The sequence below is a fragment of the Vidua chalybeata genome, chromosome 6, assembly GCF_026979565.1.
Source record: "Vidua chalybeata isolate OUT-0048 chromosome 6, bVidCha1 merged haplotype, whole genome shotgun sequence".
NCBI lineage: Eukaryota > Metazoa > Chordata > Aves > Passeriformes > Viduidae > Vidua > Vidua chalybeata.
In genome coordinates, this window is record NC_071535.1 from 11,048,857 (window position 1) to 11,069,502 (window position 20,646).

The window sequence follows — 20,646 nt, forward strand, 5'->3', positions numbered from 1 at the left end:
TGTCTATTGTTCTTCCTCAACGAAATCATTTGCCAGAATGATACCTGGATTGGCTGCTAGAATGATCTTTGCACCTTCCTTTCTAGCAAATATGCTTATTATTGTTAAACACTCTCAGTAGTTGAGATTACTGCTGGAGATTACTATCCAGTGTATCTCAGCATAATTTACAATGTTTTTATTACAGCAAGAGCTGCATCCTAAAGCTTGGGTCCATCCATGCTGTTCTAATGATAAGCAAAAAGATTAACTTTTCAACATGATAGTAATGACAAAGTTTGTATATTTTAGCACTCATGGATTTATGCTGTAGTACTTGTTTAACAGTTGTGTGTCCAGCCATGGAGTCCCTTTAGTGTTTTGCCAGAGACAGCATGGAGTCTGTTGAATTGCATCAGTGACTGGGATGTTTCTTATAAGCAGCAAAGGCCATCTGGGCCTCTTTGCTGTGGAGCCCACAACAAACTTTACAGTCACAAACCACTTTAGAAGACTGATCCACAACTTGCTGAAGCTCTTCTGCCTTTCTTGCTGCTGTTTATTTTTCACAACACAAAGCACTGCTTGTATTTCCTGTTAGTTGCTTATACACAGGACTCAAATTTTATCTTCTAAAGAATTGTATCATCACAGCTTTGTGTAACAGACTGGACTTACAACACACCAAACCAATCCCATGTTTCAGCTTAGTGTGCTCCATCCTTGACATGAATACACTATAATTCTACATTCACAATTAAATATCAGTAGCATAAGGCTTGTTTTCCATTTGCTTCTTGTAAACTTAATTTTGCTTTAACTAATTTACTCCAGGAACAAGCTGACATTTGATTCCCTTCACTCTGAGCTCAGATTTTCAACACAAGAGTAGCGGGCAAAGACGAGAGGGTGCCCAGTCTCAGACTTCAAGTGGATTCACACTGCTTTGCATTTGCTGAAACACCACCATCAGTGAGCACCTGGTACCTCACAAAAGCAGCAATGCAACACTTGTTTCCTAACATAACTTCTATCACAAAATTTCAAAGCAAGAAATGTCCTCAGAAAAAAAAAATATTACCTGTAACCACCAGTTAGCTGATTAAATAAGATTTAAACCAGATAAAGTCTAAAGTATTATTTTAAAACATTTATATGAATACAGGGATGAAGAATCTGGATAAAGGATGGCCTGGCTTAAATTACTTTAGTTATTGATTTTCATTATGATTTCTCTCTTGAGCCTGAAGCATCCTTTTACTTGACAAAACCCCAAAACAACAAAAACTACCTTTGTTCTTTTTAGATATATATATCCGTACATACACATAAGCACACATATATATGTAAGGTTCCCACATTTGGAGGAAATCACACACTAACTCATTCACTTTAGGCACCAACTGCTATACTCCACTGTAAATTTTAATTATATACAGCTACTGATGAGCTAAGGCACATGTGGCTTTTCCACTGAGGTCCATATTTTTGTGCTCCCTGATCTATTCATAGAAGCTTCTCACTTCACACACTCATATTGAAATCTTTTTTTACTTCGCCTCCTGCCCACCAATTTGGTATTTGTATTAGTTGCTATTTGAGAGAGATGTAGTCCATGACAAATAACCTGGTCTAGTGGAAGGTGTTCCTCCCCACGGCAGGTGGGTTTGAACTAGATGATCTTGTGGGTCTCTTCCAACCAGACCATTCTATGATTCTATGAATAATAACTGTAGCTGCTTCTACAGAACTGTTATACCAAATCATTTCATCTTTGGCTCTCATCATGCTTTTATTTTACATGTCGCTGGAGGAGCTTACTTGTCAGTATTTCAGACTGCTAAATTGAGAAGTGATGAGGAAGTATATAAAAGTCACTATAAATGTGTAGCAAATTATAATATTTGGCAGTCATCTTTTAAGAAGCATATTCAGGAATAGGCCAGGACTTTTTTCCTAGCTTTTGGCTGGTTGGTTTCTGTAAATGGCCCTCTAAGCCTGTTGCAGGGAAGGACACACAAACAAAAAACCCCAAGGCCTACCATCCCACGTCTAGAATTACAAATTTATTCTGGTTTCAAATGAAATTGAGGGGGGAAAAATGCACACAATGTATGTTTGTAGTCTGTAAACATATTGGTAGATTCAACAGCTACCTGTTTTTTCTCACTGTTTGTATTCTAAAAGATAACTACACTAATAATTCTGTATTACATGTGTTAATGTACATCTGAGTACTCTGAGTGGTAGGCCTTAACTCTTAGTAAATAATTTAAGAGAAGCAATTTGAAACAAAGGATGAAAAGGATGTTTTTAGTTACAAAATGCTAGTATCCATTTTTGAAAGTCACTTTGCTCCTTTTGATTAGAACAGCCTTTACCTTCATTGCTGTGCTGCTTCAATTCAGGAAGGATTCAGAGAGCTTAAAAACACTATTAGGAAGCAGAGGATAGCAAGTACTAAACCACACACAGTTCTCACACCTCATATGTTACACAAGTAGTTGTCAGCCTTGTGTAAGAAGTAGAAGGGCACAAGATCCTGTTTTCAGAAGCGCCCCATTTTAGGTAATAAAATACTTGTATACAGCAGTGTCTGGTACACTTTAATAACACCATTAATTTTAAAAGCATAATGTTAAAGTTACATAACAAACACCATAAGGTAACTCCACTATTCAGTATTAAGGTGCCTTTGCTTGGAAGACAGAAGGAAATTTCAGTTCCCAAGATCAAAAAGCCAACATGTCAATAAAAATTGGAACTAGAAAAATTACAGAAGTTAAAGACAAACAAAAAGTTTCATTGATGTTCTAAGACTAACACATAGCAACTCTTTACCCAGCAAATAGCTTCTCATTTCATACTAAGGGTGTATACACTCAAGTGTTTTTTAATGGTTATATCAACCCATTAAAATAATCTCTCTAGGAAAGAAAATCAGAACTTGAAGACATGATCAAAAATTAGTTTTCAAATTAATTTTTTATAGAAGTTGGCTCACCAATTTAAAACCAAACAAACCCACTCCAAAGCCCACAGATTTTATTTTCTATCAGTTATAACTGATTCAAGAGAAAATCCATCCCAACTTCATATAGTTTTGGTTTTAAATCCTCTTTTGCTAATGTTATGAGGAAAATCCCAAACTAATAACCCTAGAAAGCTACATAATGGGTCTAACACTGTCTATTTATAGACCTTCCATGATTCAAACTTGAGAGGACAAGTTGTTTGAAATTTCAATTTTATTTCATAATATATCTCTTTTTCCAAATGCAAGACCACCAGTTTTAAGATCATCTTTATGTACTACTACATGGGACTGGCTCATGAAAGCACTGGCTACGCTGCCTGTCCAGCTGGGGCACACCACTGAGTACACACTGACCAGAAGAGCCAGGGCCCAGCTAGGGTTATGTAATGAAGACACCTGCCAGTGCTAAATGCATCTCTTTGTTAAGGACACCAGCTTCTATGAAGAACAAATAAAGAACAAGCTTATACCTCAAAGATGATGAATGCCATGTATCCAAAATGCAGCGCTACTGAGTTACAAAAACTGCCCAAATGGTGTGAGGGTTGACACACCTGAAGGATGGGATGCCATCCAGAGAGGCCTGGACAAGCTTGAGAAATGCGCCCATGCGAATCTCATGCAGTTTAACAAGACCAAGTGCTGCTGCTGCACCGGGGTCCAGGCAGCTCTGGTATCAATCCAGGCTGGGGATGAAGAGAGGGAGAGCAGCCCTGCTGAGAAGGCTTTGGGGTGCTGGTGGATGAGAGGCTGGACATGACCCAGCCATGGGCCCTGGCAGCCAGAAACCACCTGTGTGTGGGGCTGCAGCCATAGCACCGGGGGCAGCAGGGGAGGGAGGGGATTCTGCCCCTCTGCTCTGCTCAGGTGAGACCCCACCTGGAACACTGCACCCTGCTGCGTGATCCTCAGCACAGGAAGGACATGGAGCTGTTGGAGCAAGTCCAGAGAAGGGCCACAAAGGTGATTACAGGGATGGAGCACCTCTGCTATGAGAAAGACTGAGAGGATTGGGTTTGTTCAACCTGGAGAAGAAAGGCTTTGGGGTGACCTAATTGCAGCCTTCCAGTACCTGAAGGGCACCTACAAGATAGATGAAGAAACTTTTTATAAGGGCATATTGGGACAGGAGAAGGGGGAATGGGGAATGGCTTTAAACTGAGATTAAAAATCAGGAAGAAATTCTTTACTGTGAGAGTGGTAAGGCACTGGAACAGTTTCCCCTAAGTTGTGGATACTCCACCCCTGGAAGTGTTCAAGGCTAGGCTGGATGGAGTTGTGAGCAAACTGGTCTAGTGGAAGGTGTCCCTGCCCATGGCAGAGGGAGTGGGATTAGATGGTCTTTAACGTCCCTTCCAATCCAACCCATTATGTGATTCTACGACTGAACAACAATAATGGAAAAGACCTAAATGATGGATGGATTTATTCACATAACTGAATAAATACCTACCTGTGACAAGAAGGTATTTTCAGAAATTATTTAGGAGCAGGCCTAATACACGTTAATAAGGAAGAGAATACAATCCCAGAACTTTCTCCTCTCCTCAATCCCCAAACCTCAACCACCTCTGCTGTGGTGCCTAAACGAACTGCCAAATTAGTACTTACTTGTGAAAAGACTTTCAAGTATAACTTTAAAAAATTCTGAAGTAAAAAATTCTAGTCTCAAACTGGACATTGTGTAACAGTCCCCAACTTCAAGATCAGGTATGTTTGTTTCTCAGGGTAAACAGCACCACAATGAAAATCACAAACAGCAAACATGAGAAAAATAAGCAGCATATATAGAGAATATCCACTCAACTTTCTAAATAACTTCTGCTAACTTTCTGATTATGGAAACCTGTTATCACAAAACAGTGCTGGATTTATTGCCTTTGTCTATTCCTTGCTTTCCTTTAAATGTTAGGATACTTCCACATACGATCTCAACTAAAAAAAGCCATGCAAAGACATCAACACTGCTTCTACTACCCATTCCTTTCGTAATGTCCTACTTTTAATGGAAGTGACAATCCTATGTGCTCATATAATCAGGAATCATTAAAAGTAGTGAGAATATTGACAGTCTTTCCCTACCACATGCTAGCTAATATAGGAAAGGTGATCATGGAAAACTGGATAGCCACCTCTGGAGGTTCGTTCAGAGGGATGAAAATCCTTACTTGTGCTGAAGTGTTTTGAAGATGACCCATCAAAAAGAGATTTCTATAATTTTTTTGCAAATCCATTTACTGAAAAGTATTATCACTATGCTAAATAGCTTAAGAAAACAACTTTTAAATTAAAAAGGCCCCAAAAAGCAGGGAAGAAAAGTTTCTGGAAATAAAAGCCTTACAAAATTTCTGCACTGGAAGCAATTACAGTGATAAACCTACTGAAAAGTGATGGCTGTGAGACAGTGGCAGGATAGAAGCATGGATCAGCACTTAAAAGATTTAAAATTATTTTTAAAATTGGTTTCAGCAGTGATTACAGTCCAACATCAGCAACACATGCTATCAATATCATTTCTTGCACAGCAAGAAAAATGGCTAATACAATTTGCATTTTATTACATTTTGATTTGCCTACATTAAAAAGAAGAAAGAACCACAACAAAATACCTTTAAAGTAGAAAGAACCAACAAGAACAGCACATGGAAACAAGAAGATAATACATACACACACAGGCTTCTCAAAACCACATTAGTCTTCCGTTTGCTTTTCTGCATGGCAGAAGAATGAGTTATAATTTCTGTTCTCATTTGCTGATAGTCACCAAGCCAATACTTTCTCAAACAACAAAAATAGTCTTTGCTTTCTACAGACTACTCAGCATCTGGATTGAAAATGAATACAAATTAAATTTAAAAGTTTCATGCCAGTTTAGGCCAGTCCAGCTAGACACAGAAGAAGCTATCCCTCCCTGTCACCTAGTTTTATACCAGACTATTGACGTGTATCAAAGACTCCCAGCTACTTCTGACTCTTCCATCCCCCAGGTGAACTACAGTAGTGAATTAATTGTCCTGGACTGTTCCAGTGACTGGTGAACAGAGCAAGTTTTAGCACCTACTCTCACACAGACAAAAAAAGTCAGAAATAAAGAGTATATAGGGTTAAAATTTTAACTTCCTTCCCCTGTGGTAGTATTTGAAAACCACTGCTAAACTACTGCACTTGAATTATTTTAGGTGTTAGGTTAGCTTTTTCTAGAGATAGAAAAAGGTCATGTTTTTCAACAGCCATTAACGATTACCAAGTCACCTTCTCTAAAAAAATCAGACTCTCCATAAATTACTACTGCCTCAATTCAAAAGGAGACCTCCACACCCCTGTGACAAAACAAAACTCTACAACAAAGCTTATCCAGCAGATAAATAATTTCTTCAAAAGCCAGTTAGATCACAGGGTATATGTCCACCAAGTACCAATGGAACGGCCAATCACCACACCCAGGGGGTTTCATTTTCAGTATTAGTTTTTGGTGCAAGTATCATTTTTGGGCACTGTTAAACAAAGGCCCCAAGAATTTACACTACTCACATAGAGAGGAAAAACAATACACAACAGATGAAATCTTTGTTCACAACCTGAAGACACTAATATGCTGGACTGATGAAATAAGAGGTTATACTTAAAGGAATAGATTTAACTGTTTAGTCTAATTTATTAACGTTTGCTAACAGGTTATAAAATAAGCTTAGACAGGAGCTTAATCATATTAGCTTTTTTCTTAAGTGTTCATTAAATGAGCAACATGCAACTGGAAACTGGAGTAATGGTACAGAAGGACAAGGTGCCTTCACGTCATACAGACTGTGCATTTCTGGTACCTCTGTTACAAAAAGGAGAACAGTAGATGGAAACAAGAGAAAGACAATCGAAGTAGCAGGTGTCCTCCTATGCAAGGGACATTAAGCAGGATTCTGGGGGAAAACAACCTAAATATAAAATATGTATTAAAATATATAAATGTCAATTACATAATTAATAATTTAATGCCAATTTTACACAACTTCCAGTTAAACAACCCTCTAAACCACATACCGGCCTAAAGAAAAGTATACCAGGATGGAAGATCATACATATACATCTACTCTGATTCTCTCTCCTTGAGCATAGCAATTTAGAATGGAGGTCCATGTTACTCCACATGTAGCAAGGCTTTTTTGGTATTACATTGAGTAACCACAATACCAATACCAATACCAATGTAATACACAAAGTAACCACTAAAACTGATGCTAATGCATCAGTTTTAGTCAATTTTCACCCTCTTTTAGCACAGGCATTCTGGATCTGGTATACCAGGAATCATTTCAATCCCTTTTCAAACTTCCTGTACCATTTCCATCAACTGAAACCTCATTTCTCTGACTGGAAGGCAGGAAAAACACATGCTCATTTTTGTAAATACTAAGATCTATTTTACTTTTTTTTATCTATAGAACTTCAAGGCATCATGAATTTAGTTAAGTGCTATAAAAGTATCTATAAATAAAGTATTTGTGGGATGCTGCTGCTTGTGTTGTCCCTGTTCTTTGAACAGCAGGCTGTTTCTAGTCTTTACAATCTGCCATTTGCATTAAATCCATTTGCATTAAATGCATATGCATTAAAAGCATTTTGAGAAACAAAAAGCTGAAATGAACCACCATATTTCCAAACCTACTCATAGTCTAGAAGAGGATTTTTCAAAAGCCATATTAAAACATATGTAGAATGACACATGACAACAACCTTTTTTGAAGGAAAAGGAGACCTAGAAATGTATTAACAGCATGCTCCTGAATATTTCTGTATTTACCAATCTTCACTATGTTAATAAATAGCCTCCTTTCTGCTCATATAAGCACCAGCTAACACACAGCAGGATTACAGCCAGCCACGTTAGAAGGCAAAGTCTACATTACTATTTGTGTGCAATTACTCTATTAATTAAGATAATGAGTCAAGCACTGAGGTGTTCAAAACTGTACAGAGACTAAATAATGCCCACTGGGAATGAGAACCATACTGTATGTGCCAGTCACATTCCCAGCTCCTTTCCCATTCTGCCCCTGCTCCCATATGACCAAGTATCCTAGACAAGTAAACTGTATTTTTTTGTATTTTTTGGGAATTCTACCTGGATGGACAAAAGAAACAGTGTATGAACAGTAAAACATTCTTCAATTGAGATTCATCTCTCTAACATTTCAAGTTTAAAAACCAAAAATCTAGATCTGCAAAGACAGAAAGAAATGGCAAAGAAACCCACATATACAATTTTGGCTAGCATACAAAGCTCTTCACTTATTATCTCGGGGAGCTTTACACTTGATCCTGAAGTACCAAGAGAGAATAAGAAAAGTAGTCTTGGTCTCAGCAACTTGTCATTCAGAAGCTTGAGAAAATAAGTAGTCAACAAAGGTACTCCAAAGATGGTGATAATAATGAGCCTTACAACTACACAGGAATTAAAATTATGGCCAAGTGACACTCTTTTTAATACCATAGCAATATACTGCAAAGACAGAACACATCACAATGAAGTACATCTATTTACGCCACTATAAACATCTACACTGATATATTTCCCACTTCATTCTACAAGCTCCCCTAGTAGTTAAGATCCTTTCTAGTAGCTAGCTTCCCTCCATCAAAACTCAATCACTCTTACAGGAATTTACCAAAATACTTTTACATATAATTTGTAAGTTTTAATGATCTTCTTAATTTATGACAGTAGCATGAATCACTCTGCACAACAGACAAATGAGAACTCACTGAACTGCGTACAACAAATAGTCTAACCCACCTATCCCCAACAGTCATTTCAGGGCAGGAAAAACAGTAAAGCTGGATGAGTGTTTTGTTCTCAAACATTATCTTTCAGAATCAAGACACGTTTAGAGGATGAAATACATAACTTTTTATAACTTACTAGGAACATTTTAAAGGAAATTAACGTAAATGGTGGCTTTCCACATCAAACAAAACTACTAATTCTGAGTTTCTGAATGAATAATGACTTAAACGTCCCTTTTCAAGTTGCTGTGCCTTGCTAGTGGGCAAAACAGAGAGAAATGCAGAAGGGAAAAAAAATCAACAGAATAATTAGTCAAAAATGACACACTTCATCGTACACCTACAAAAAGGTTGTGTTGTGTACACAACACAACAGCTGGCAGCCTTTGATTAAGCCTAAGGTCTCCTGACAATAAACCAGGCTATTGACACTCAACTGACATGCCAGCATAGACAGTTTGAGAGAAGAGACCTCTGGGAATTACAGAGAATTCTAAAAACGACATTGAGCAACAAGAAGAGATACCCAAAAACTCACAACAAAAGCAGAAAATAAGACAGATGTACATCTCATAACCAAAAAAGGGAATAGATGAGTATTTAAGACTGTAGCAAGCAAATATTTATTTACTCTAAATAAAACTGACTTGCTTAAGAGCATTGTTTTATATCTTGCCAAATACCAGGGCAGTAGTTCCACAAACATTTCCCCTCAAAACTACTATCATGTCAAAATTACAATGTAGAAAAACTTAAAACACTTTTTAGAAGTTACTACAAATAACTGTGAAAAATACTATGTTTTTTAGTAATATTTACCTCATGTTCTTGGTTATCTTGTCCATCTTTACCACTTTTTCCACTCTTGACTGATTTTGTAGGTTCCTTAAAAAAAAGTTCACAGTTTCAGTTTTTTTTTTTAAAGGAGATCTAGATAGATTTTCAAGTCAAGGAATCAGGCTTTTTTAGACACTCACTAAAAGTAATAAAATTGACAGAATAAAAATTATACAATTTAACTGGAAGATAACAATATTGAACTATAAGTATCTACAAAGCCACTTTAAACATTTTTTATCTGTAGAAAGACTTTGGAGGTTTATTTATGCCTCAAAATTCACCTATAAATATAAGCTTCTACACAGGTAAGCAGGCAGAGACAAAGAATGCAAGTGATTTGAACCATGTGTAAGAAATTACTTAGTTCTACTGCCTTGCTGTCCTTGGTTTTTTGGTTCAGAAATATTTCTATTTAGTTTAGCTTTGAAACTAGCCTAAGTATAGTACACATTTTACACTTTATTATTTTGTCTGCTCTAGGGGCTAGGAAGTCCAGTGTTAGAAGTAGGCCCACAACTCAATTTTCCACCTCACAGCATTGTACTTACCTTGAATCCTTCACCCATTTTTGAGTTTTGTTACTCTCAGAAAAGTGAAGAAAAGTTTCAGTGTTTTTAACATCGAAAGTGCCAAGGATATTGGGAAAATTTAAAGCAAACAACCCCCCACAAACCACAACACTCAACCTCCCTACATCTAATTTTAAAATGACAAACTAAAAACTAAACAGAAGCGGTCGAGAGGGACAGCAGCTGGCTGAGGAGGACAGCACACTTCACTGTTTCTGACTTCCACTCGCGGCTAATTGCCTATCACACAAAATAAAGTGCAATCCAGCTAACTTCCTGCCGGATTTACAAGTTTTCTGCAATCATTACTTGTGCAAGCCCCTTTCGTAGCCGCCAGACAAATCACTCCCTGGAGCCTGAGGCAAAGCGGGGCCAAAGCTACGTTCATTCTGTTGTCAGGAGAAGGAGCCGAAAGACTCCGAGGGGCGGTCAGTGCTCCTTGCATACTTACAGAGATTCCCCAAGCGCAACTCCCACTGCAGCCAGAGCTACGCAGCAGCCAAACTTCCCAGGACGGGGCCCGGGCAAGAAGCCGTAGGGATGGACCCCCCCACCTTGCCGTGAAAATAATCCCTTCCCCCTCCCCAACGCCCCCGGACCAGCCCCGAGCGAGACCCCCCCTCCCCGCTCCGCCTCAGCCAGCCCCGGCTGAGGACACGTTTCCCATCCCCTCCCTCCAGCACTCCCCCGCACGCCGAACACACGGCCGCCCTCCACCGACTCCCTCCCTCCGACGGCCGCCGGCGAGACGGTACCAGGACCCCGCCTCAGCACCCCCGGACTAGGCCCCGCCGGGAGCTGCCCCCTCCCCGGCACCCGGCGGAGGCCGGCACACAGCAGGGAGCGAAGGAGCTGCCCCTCACCCGGGGCTGCCCCTCGCGCTGCTCTCCCACCGCCGGGAACGGGCGCCGCTCGTCGCTGCCGCCCCCCACCCCAGGCCCCTCCTCCCTGCGGGGCCTGCACCCCACAGCCTCCCCGCGGGGCTCGGCCTCTCCCGATCCCCCCCCCCGACTCACTTTCTCCTTCTTGTTTTTATTCGGCATGGCCGCGGAGGCGCAGCCCCCGCCGGCCCCGCTTCGCTCCGCGCCGCGCCCGCCCCGCGCTGCCGCTCCCCCGCTCCGCGGCGGCCTCGGTGCTCCCCCTTCCTCCCCCGCCCGCGGGGAGCGGACCCTGCCCGCCCATTGGCTGCGTGCGTCACGTGGGCCGCAGCTCGCGGCGCGTCACCGAGCGGGCGGGGATGGCGGCGCCCCCGCGCCCGGCGGCTCCGGCGCTCTCCCGGCGGGATCGGGGCTCTCCGGACGGCTCCGCCCGGGCTCCGGCCACGCCTCGGGGTGTTCCCGCAGGCTGAGCGGGGCAGCGGGACGGGCTGAGGTGTCCTCAGAGGCTCCGGCAGCCTCTTTCTCAGCCCGTGGGAAGCGGCGGGTCCCTGCAGCCGCTGCCTCAGGCGCTCTTGGGCGAGGGGCACGGGCTCCGCCGCGGGCGTCCGGGCGCCCGTCACTGGAGAGCGGAACGTTAAGGGGAAAAAAAAAAAAAAAAAAAAAAAGATAAAACAATATAGGGCATGCCTGAAGGTCGCTGGCTCTCTCGTGCAAATCCAGTGTGTCCATCATCATTTTGAGGACTTCAATTTTGAGGACTTGCAGTATGTAGATGTGGAAGGTGAGCTTTGGGAAGTTGCAGCCTGGTTTTGAAACGATATCTTGATTGCTTTTAAAAGCCTGAGTTCATTTGTGCATGTTTTCATCATGCCCACCTGTACTAGAGGTAATTTTTGTCCAAAGAAACAACTTTTTAATCTCCCAAAACCAGAATGCAAAATTTAGGACAATCTTAAGACAAAAGAAGAGATGTGCAAATACTCCACCTGGAAAATTTACAAACTGTATTTCTCCCATGGTCAGATTATGCCACAAATTACTGTTGGCTGAGGAAAAAGTGCAGAGGACATTAGCAGTCATAATAGCATCAAGACATAAAATATTTTAAATTTATATTGGATGTATTTGTTAAATTCTAATTGTGTTGTTCTGCTAAAGGATAGAAAAATTACAACTTCATAAATACAGCATAAAAGTGAAATTACAAAAAGTGAAATTACAGCATAAAAGTGAAATCATTCCTTACCTAGCCTGTGAGTATCAAATCCAGCATGAGCAAACAGGTATGCTCTCATTTTTGGGATATGGAATTCTAATAAACACTTGTGTCTGATGGGATAGTATCTAATGTTAGATATTTATATCAGCTTGTATCCATCCATTATATTGGAACACTGCTTTTATTGTGGTGAAAAAGAAAATCTTTGCATTTTCCAGGCATTGCAAAGGAATTAACTGGCTGTGGAGAGCTGCTTCCTCTTACTTCAGTCCTCTTCCTTTCCTGTTTCTTAAGTGCTAGGAAACAAATTATGTCTGCCTCTTATCCTTTCTCTCATCTTCTCTGGTTTGAGAGTTTAGAAATTAAGTGCAGTTATCACTATTGTGCCTCTGCCAGAGGCAGAGCCAGTCATGAATGAGTTGCTACTAATAAATGACATTTCTCACCAACAGAATAACATGGATTTTTGAAATACTAATAGACAGCAAAGGAAAGAAATCTACCTCCATCTGTAGTCTGGAGTTTGATCAGTGTGTGATAGGGTTTGTACAGCTAGGGATAAACTCAAGAGCTTCCACTTCATTGTTAGGTTACAGTTTTGTAGAAGCTTAAACTACTCTTAATTCCCAGCTGTTATGCTCCTATCTCCCTCCCCTGCACTGATGCTGGGGCTGTGAAATTTAAACCTGTTCATAGAATTGATCAGGTTGAAAACTCTCCTTCCAAAATGATGTGTTGGTGTGTTGATTTAGTTTTTTGGTCTGGAGTTTGTTGTTTGGCTTGTTTTTTGTTTTGTTTTGTTTTTTTCTGCCTTGAACTGGCACATCACCACCTGCTTCTGTAAACACTAACATTGGCTGAAGGAAGGGGGTGGAAATATGTGGCGGGGGCGGGATGTGACCTCAACAGCCTAGATTTAGATCAGTTTAAGCAGCTTAATGAGTTTCTCATTGGCTCTTGGCCTCTTTTGTGCTGCTAGTGCTCATAGTTTTTCTAAATAATGGAAAAACTCTGTCAGTATCATTCTTACCCAAGTACTTCTGAATAGGAGTAGCAAAAATTGTCCTTATTTTGCAGTAATTTGGGAAACCTTGAATCAATATGTTAAATTGAATACAGGTTCAAAAGTTGGCACTGACTCAGTTAACATTTATGAGGTTTTCTTTGTGACCACAGATGTAGAAACTCTTGTGAAAACTTGACTCCCCCTCACCTTGCTTTGCTGCAGAATCTAATTCACCAGTAACAGAAAGCAATTGTGTTTTTCAAGGCCTGCTCTATTATATGAAATAATGAGTGCGTGGAGGAGGTTTACAAGAAAAATAGTTCTGTCTGTATGCTCTAGTGCCTTCATAAAACCTGAGACTTATAAGACCTAAGATAAGTGAATTATGTGATGAAATCTTACTTTTACTACAACGGTATGGCACTGTGGGCCTAATTATTCTGCTATGGAGTAGGAATAACCATGTAAATAAGGTGATGTAATTTGAGTGTGAATATGACTATATTAATATTTGCATTAACTTCTGAACATTTAATGCAAACTGGGTGTTTGCAAAAACCAAAATGCAGTCACACTGATTAGGTTATTGCTCTAATTAAAATGTCAAAAACTAATGCATGTAGCATAGTTTTCAATTTGCATTTTTTACTATACTGATCAAATTCTCTAAATTTGCAAAAGTTAAGTCACCAAATAATGTCAAGTATTGTGTAAAACACCTGGATAATACTTAATAGCTTGAATCTGGGCCAAGTGTCCTGTGTATCAATGAAAAGGGAATATTTACACAATTAGTCCTTTTCAGCTGTATTGGATATTCTCATCTGTTTGATTGCTTTTCATTTGTTTTTGTTGCTTGTTTTTTAATCCCTTTTCAGTGGTTGAACAGTCAGGCTCTGGCCTGAGTTTATTGAACAGACCACTGTCACTGTGACAGGGATAACATCTTCCATCCCCAATTGTATAACTTTATTGCTTCCCATGTACTGTGTTTGGTTTAATTGGGTGGTATGCCAGTTCAGCTTGTTAAAATGGCAGAAAACTAACTGAGTACTGGTGACAGGAGACAATGAGACCTTTTGCTAGGAAGCTCTTAATTTGGCTCAGCTGAAACTATGCAACAGCAGTTGTGGACAAGGTTTTAGCAGCCAGTGAACTGTCATCATAATACATAATTGTCAAACATTGTCAGGCTGTTTCTCAAAACATCTCTTCATTGACTGATGCAGACTTTTGTTGTCTGGCACACTGTGTCAGACCAATGGCAGTAAAGAAGCTGGAATAGATGGGTTGAAATAGAAACATTTTTTCTCATGCTTGCACGAGCTAAAATACTACTTAAGGTAACTTTCCTGGCAAGAACAGTGGAACTGGTAGATTATGTCTGAAGCAACTAACTGAGGGAACAAACTACTTAATCAGCACCTGCAATAGATTCTGCTTCTATGCAATCTAACACCAAAAGCTGCAAAACTAGTATACTCAACTTCACAAAAAAAAGCTTAAACATATTTCAGGAACTTTCTCTACAAGCATGGATTCATTCTGCTTACCCTGAATCACATTAAATAATTATTGTGCTGCTCTCAATCTAAATTATAAGGCTTTAATTCTCAATTATTTTAAAATCCATTAGTGTTGGATGCCCTGCTGTCACAATCTGCAGTATTGTAAAGGTTGCGAAACAATTTATTCACAGCTGTATAAAAGTCAGACTCTTTTGTGGTAATTAGTAGCAGGTCAAATTTGGAACTTCATGCATGTAAACAACATATTTTAACCTTATATGTGACCATATAAATATAAATGGCAATTATTGGCATCACTTAACACAGAATCAGAGATACATGTTCAGAACCATAATTTATCATATGTATCTGTAGTAGTATCATATTTGATGCCTTCTAGCTGTAATATTACTCTGTATGTTTGGAAAATATGGACTAGTAAAAAATGAAAAAAATGTTCATGTATGATTGATTATTCTGTCTGGATCTTAGCTTTAAGAATTTTTAGTGACTGTGGAAATATTACATGGAAATACAGATTTCTTTGAGTTTTGTCTGTTCTAAATCCTTTTCACTATCTTCCTTACCTCTAAGTTTTAAAAAAATATTGATAAGGCTTCATTTGAATGTAATGAATATTATTAGTTCTTTAGGCAATTATAGCTTTATAGAAAATGTTTGCTAGGAGGTTTTTCCCTTTTTAAAAAAAATTGTGACTCTCTTTCCTTCAAGTAAGTAGTGAAACTCATGTTAACACTCTTTTCAGTAAGCTCCCAGAGGCTTATTGGCAAAACCAGAAGTTAGCTTGCTTTATCTTGTATCGGGGAGCAGCAGGAGATGATCCATGAGAGAGAAAGAGCTGGGAGCAGAGCATGGCTACAGCAAAGGCAGGGGTATGCCCTCTCTTACCAGGGCACTGACCCAGTGGGGTCAGGATGGTGATAGTACCAGTCTGAGACAAGGCAAGGCAAGAATTCAAGCATCCACCCAAAAAATCCACTCAAAAGTGACAGGAGAAAGAGCCAAAGACCAGAATGGAGTCAAGACTTCCTTTAACACAGATCAGAGCCAAGGAGGCAGGGCTGGACAGAAGACTGCTTGTAACATAGGGTTAAGGTTCATCCTGGAGACCAGGGCCAGAGAGAATGGGCACCTGCAATGTAAACCTGAGGTCAGCCTAGGAAGTTCAGTTAATAAATCTTGTTGGAAGGAGACGTGACTGGATTCAGCTCTGATAAAGTGGGCCTGGTTTGGGTGCCAGGCCAGAATTTAAATAGAGCTCCTGGACCACTTGGAAATGTTGTCACGTATGACTGGAAACAGGCCTGGTATTAGATGTTTTCGGTAGCCATTTTCCGTATTAAAATGAACTTGAAAAACATAAATAATGAGAATGGACAACTCATGCAAAATGTTACCAAGGCATTGTACTGGTTTTAACTGGGATAGAGCTACATTTTTTCATTGTAGCTTCTATGGGGCTAGATGCTCTTTGAATTTGTGATGAAAACAGTGCTAAGAACATAAGGATGTTTTGTTATTGCTGAGCAGTGATTACACAACCTCAAGACCTTTTCTCCTTCTCACATTGCCCTACCAATGAGGAGGCTGTGAGTACACAAGAGGATGGGAGGGGACACAACTGGGACAGTGACCCCAGCTGACCCAAGGGATATTCCATACTGTATGATGTCTTGCTCAGCACTAAAACTGGATGGAGGTGTGTGGAGGTTGGCTGGGGCTGGCACTATCTGGGGACTAGCTGGGCATTTGTTGGCTGGTGGTGAGCAATTGTTTTGGGTTTTTTTTTTTTTTCTTCTTTTCTTCTTTGTGTATTTTCTTTTAATTACTATTAAATTGTCTTTTTCTCAACCTATGAAATTTCCCATTTTTACCATTTCGATTCTCACCCTTATTCCATTGGGCGTAAGTGAGCAAGCCGCTGTGTGACGCTGAGCTGACTACTGGGATTAAACCATGACAAGCATCTATACAGAGATTCAGAAATGTTCTGGACAAATAATATATCACAAAAATATCTAATAATATCTAACGATAGTTAAAACATTTTTATCTGCTTGTGGCCACAGTTGCCACAGTGGTTATTAAGTATTAAAATGACCTACATGGGGGAATTCAGATGATGATCAAAGTAAAAGACAAGCTATTAAGCCGGATGAACCATTTGTCTTATCCAGAATGCCAATTCCTATGAGAAGTGCCTGAATTTGTGTGCTGATACCCAAATTCCAGAGAGATGGGAATTTCAAAAATAGTAACATTAAAACACTTTGTACAAATCGCTTGATGTATTTCTGCCTCAGTGAAGCAAATAAAAAGATCTTAAAAGTAAGACTTTGCTGTCTGTCATGGACTTGAATCTTTTCAGGAAAAAAACCTCAAAGAGGTGCAAGTCTGTTTGTGACATTTATAAATTAGGATGTCTGCTTTCACATTTCCAATGTTTCTGTGGGTTTAGTTTTTTGGTCTTTATAATGAGCTGAGTTACTTGAAAATATTATATAATAATCTGCTTAAATTTATTGTCTCTGCCTAGCATTTAGGAGGTAGAAGGGACATATTTCTTTTTGATAGTTCATCTCTTTTTCATGTCCAAATTGAGTATTTTTGTGGTGTGTTTTGGTGCAATTTTTAGCAGTCTCTTCATTCCAGGCTTTTGCTGCATTAAATACAATGTTCCCATACATGTACTAGCATTCCTTCTTCCCACAGGATATCAAAGGAAAGATTAATTTTGTATCAGATGAGTGAGACTAGTAACATAAAGGTGACTGCAGCTAAAACTCCTACATTTTCATTTTTATCATTTAAGTTGGTATTTATAGAATGAATGAAGACATCCAATTAATTGTACCTCCTGTTGATGCCATACAAGATTTTCTCCTTCTACCCTTCATACTTTTTTTCTGCTGTTTTTAGGATTGGTCATAGCTAATATAGCTGTGTATTTTTATCTCAGTGTGGGAAGAGTTGAAAGACATACTCAGAAGGCGTGCTCAGGACTTAACCCTGCAAGTGCCATGAGTTTGTGGGCTCAGGAGGTTCCATGTCTGTGTGTGCTCAGAAGTGTCCATCTTCTGAGATGATGCATACGCTGGATTTCCGATTTTCTGGAGCAATCCGCGCTTCCTTGTCAGAAAGCGAGGAGTTTCTTCCACCAGCAGCGCTGCTGGCTCTCTCCCCCTAGGGCAGGCTGCCTGCCGCTGCACCAAGCAACCTCTGCAGGGATCTTCGAGCTCTGCAGGCCTCCGCAGCCTCTGCATGCATGGCACAGCCATCGCTCCTCTGCTGTGCTCACATCCTGCCATCGGGCCAGCTCTTAGGAAGGATAATTTTGGGTTTAAGTAGCATTGCCTGGGTCTACAAGGAAATCCCTCAGCGTGAAGCAGCCTCACCAGGTCTGTTTTGGTAGTCAGGGTAACTCCTGCAGTCAGGGCTCTCTGCCTTCAAAAGCTGTGATAGTCTAGAGGCCTTTGCCAGACCGATTCCCTCTGGGCACTTTAACGTCTATCTTTGCATATGAGATATCTGAACAATTCTGAAAGGTTCTTTAATAACAAAACCTTTTTTTTTGCCCAAGATAGAAGTAGAAATGCTTGTGGCACACCACTTATCTCCTACTATGCAATTATCAGAGAGATGTTACAGGGTCATGCCAGGCAAAGGCTTGCAAGGATGATGTTGGAGGATTGGACCAAGAGATTCTGTTCTCATACCATTTCCTAGAGCTACCTAGTCACTGAATGGCTTCTAGAATTTTTCTAAGAGCAAACTGTGTTATTTTGATTCAGAGAATATTCCAGGAATAATCAAACATGTGCACAAAGTGAATGCTAATGAAGAGGACCTTGGAACAAAACAGGCAATAATTCAAACTGATAGTGCAGGTGCACTCAAAAATTTCCTTATGTGTTTTGATGGAAGCCTTGGCTTCTAATTCAGCTGTGGAATCTACTGGCTTGTGAAAGTCCTGAGCCACAGAATCATAGAATGGATTAGGCTGGAAAGGACCACAGTGGATCATCTTGTCCAACCTCCCTGCTCCAGCAGGGTCATCCTAGAGCACATTGCACAGAGCTGCATCCAGATGGTTCTTGGGTAGCTCCAGTCAGAGAAACTCCACAGCTTCTCTGGGCAATCTCTTCCAATGCATGGTCAGTGCACAGTAAAGAATTTCTTCCTCATGTTCAGGTGAAACTTGCTGGTCATCAGTTTCCACGTATTGCCTCTTGTTCTATTGCCTGACATCACCAGGAAGAGCCTGGCTCCATCCTCTTGCCACCCACCTTTCAGATACTTGTAGACATTGGTGGGGTCCCCTCTCAGTTGTCTTTTCCTGAGGCTAAACAGAGCCAGCTGCTTCAGCCCTTTCCTCATGAGAGAGACACTCTAGTCCCTTAATTACTTTGTAGCCCTCCAGCTGGGCCCAGTCCAGGAGCTCCAGTCCAGTCTGTTTGTACTGAGGAATTCATAATTCTAAATTCAGTTTTTCAATATAAGAGTTATTAAGAATAAATTGCCTTCATTAAACCAGAATGTTTTTGCTTAGTCACATTTTAGAAGGTGTCAGCTCAATTTTCATTGAAGGTTTTAAAAAAATCAGATATTCTGAAAGAATTTAGACAGAGCAATTAAACATTGGCAAAGCTTATAAGCATTTCAAACCAGAATCTTACAATAGGAAGTGTTAGACCAACTTAACTGCAGATTTCTCTTCCATCTGTATTTATATCATGCTGTATACTGACTATCTGGTATGCCTGTACAGATTTTGCCCCAACATTAAATTCGTTTGCATCTTATGTTCAGTATTTATTTCAGAAATTTTGCTTAGATATGAGTTGTATTTACATTTTATCATCAGTTCTTAGGTATGTTAGAACTTCTTTTGAACATCAGGAAGTTGATTAGAAGTATTGGGTAGACAATTACTAAGAACTCATAAAACAAGGCCTTTGACACAGATTTTTCTCCTGCATGCATTCCACAGAACCGTGACACATAGTCTTTATACTTTGTACATTTCCTTCACAGAGGTTCATGGGTTTTTTTAAAAAAAAACATGGTTCATGTTTTTTTTTTAAAAACCCTCTTTTGCTGTCCACAGTTTTTTTGCTGTGAAAATGGCATGTATCAATGTCAGCACAGCTGATCAATCACAGCTCTTCTTGTAGAGTTTAATTTCCCAAACCTGCTCTGGTCTCCAGCATGCTGTATGTTCCCTGCTTTTGCTTTTATTGCTACTCTCATATATTTCTTTTCAATTTTATCTGAAGACTGTTGGTTCATGTGTTTCTTGGCTGTTCAGAGAAGTATTCCATACACATGTAACATGATTCAAGGACCAATTGTGAAAGCTGTTCTTCTCTTCCTTTCACTGGGGCTACCAAGATAGTTTTATGGGCAGCCCTTTGCTTGTCTTGTGTTCTCTAATTTACAGACTAAATGCCCAGATTTCCTTATGTACTCTTGTTTTTTTTTTTTTTCCAAAGGAAGAATTAGCAGGCATTTGATCTATAGTTATCTGCTTTTTAATATAAATTGAAATGAAAAATCCCTGTTGTTAGCAGAAAAAAGAAGCAGATTGATAAGTGCCTGTTCATAATTCCCAGGGCACTTTATGTTTAAAGCTTCTTTCATATATGTAAAGAGGATAATGGTAATAAGGTAAATAAAATGTATACAGAAACGAGATAAGGTACATAAGATATATAAATAAAGGTTTCTTTTCACACTTTTATATAAAAATCCTACTCATCACCTCAAGTTAATTAGATTTTTTTTCTGACTGCACCAACTTGGATTTGAATT

The 20,646-nt window shown here is 39.8% G+C and overlaps 1 protein-coding gene across 1 annotated transcript in view; it reads right to left on the bottom strand.

Moving 5' to 3' along the window:
- Positions 1-11,294, bottom strand: part of PPP2R5C (protein phosphatase 2 regulatory subunit B'gamma) — a 75,085-nt gene extending 63,791 nt beyond the window's left edge. Inside the window, exons 1-2 of the mRNA XM_053945054.1 lie at positions 11,220-11,294; positions 9,614-9,679 (exon numbers count right to left, since the gene is read on the bottom strand). Coding sequence (XP_053801029.1) covers positions 9,614-9,679; positions 11,220-11,246 — 93 coding nt within the window. The 5' untranslated portion in view covers positions 11,247-11,294. The remainder of the gene's footprint in view (positions 1-9,613; positions 9,680-11,219) is intronic.
- Positions 11,295-20,646: the final 9,352 nt, after the last annotated feature.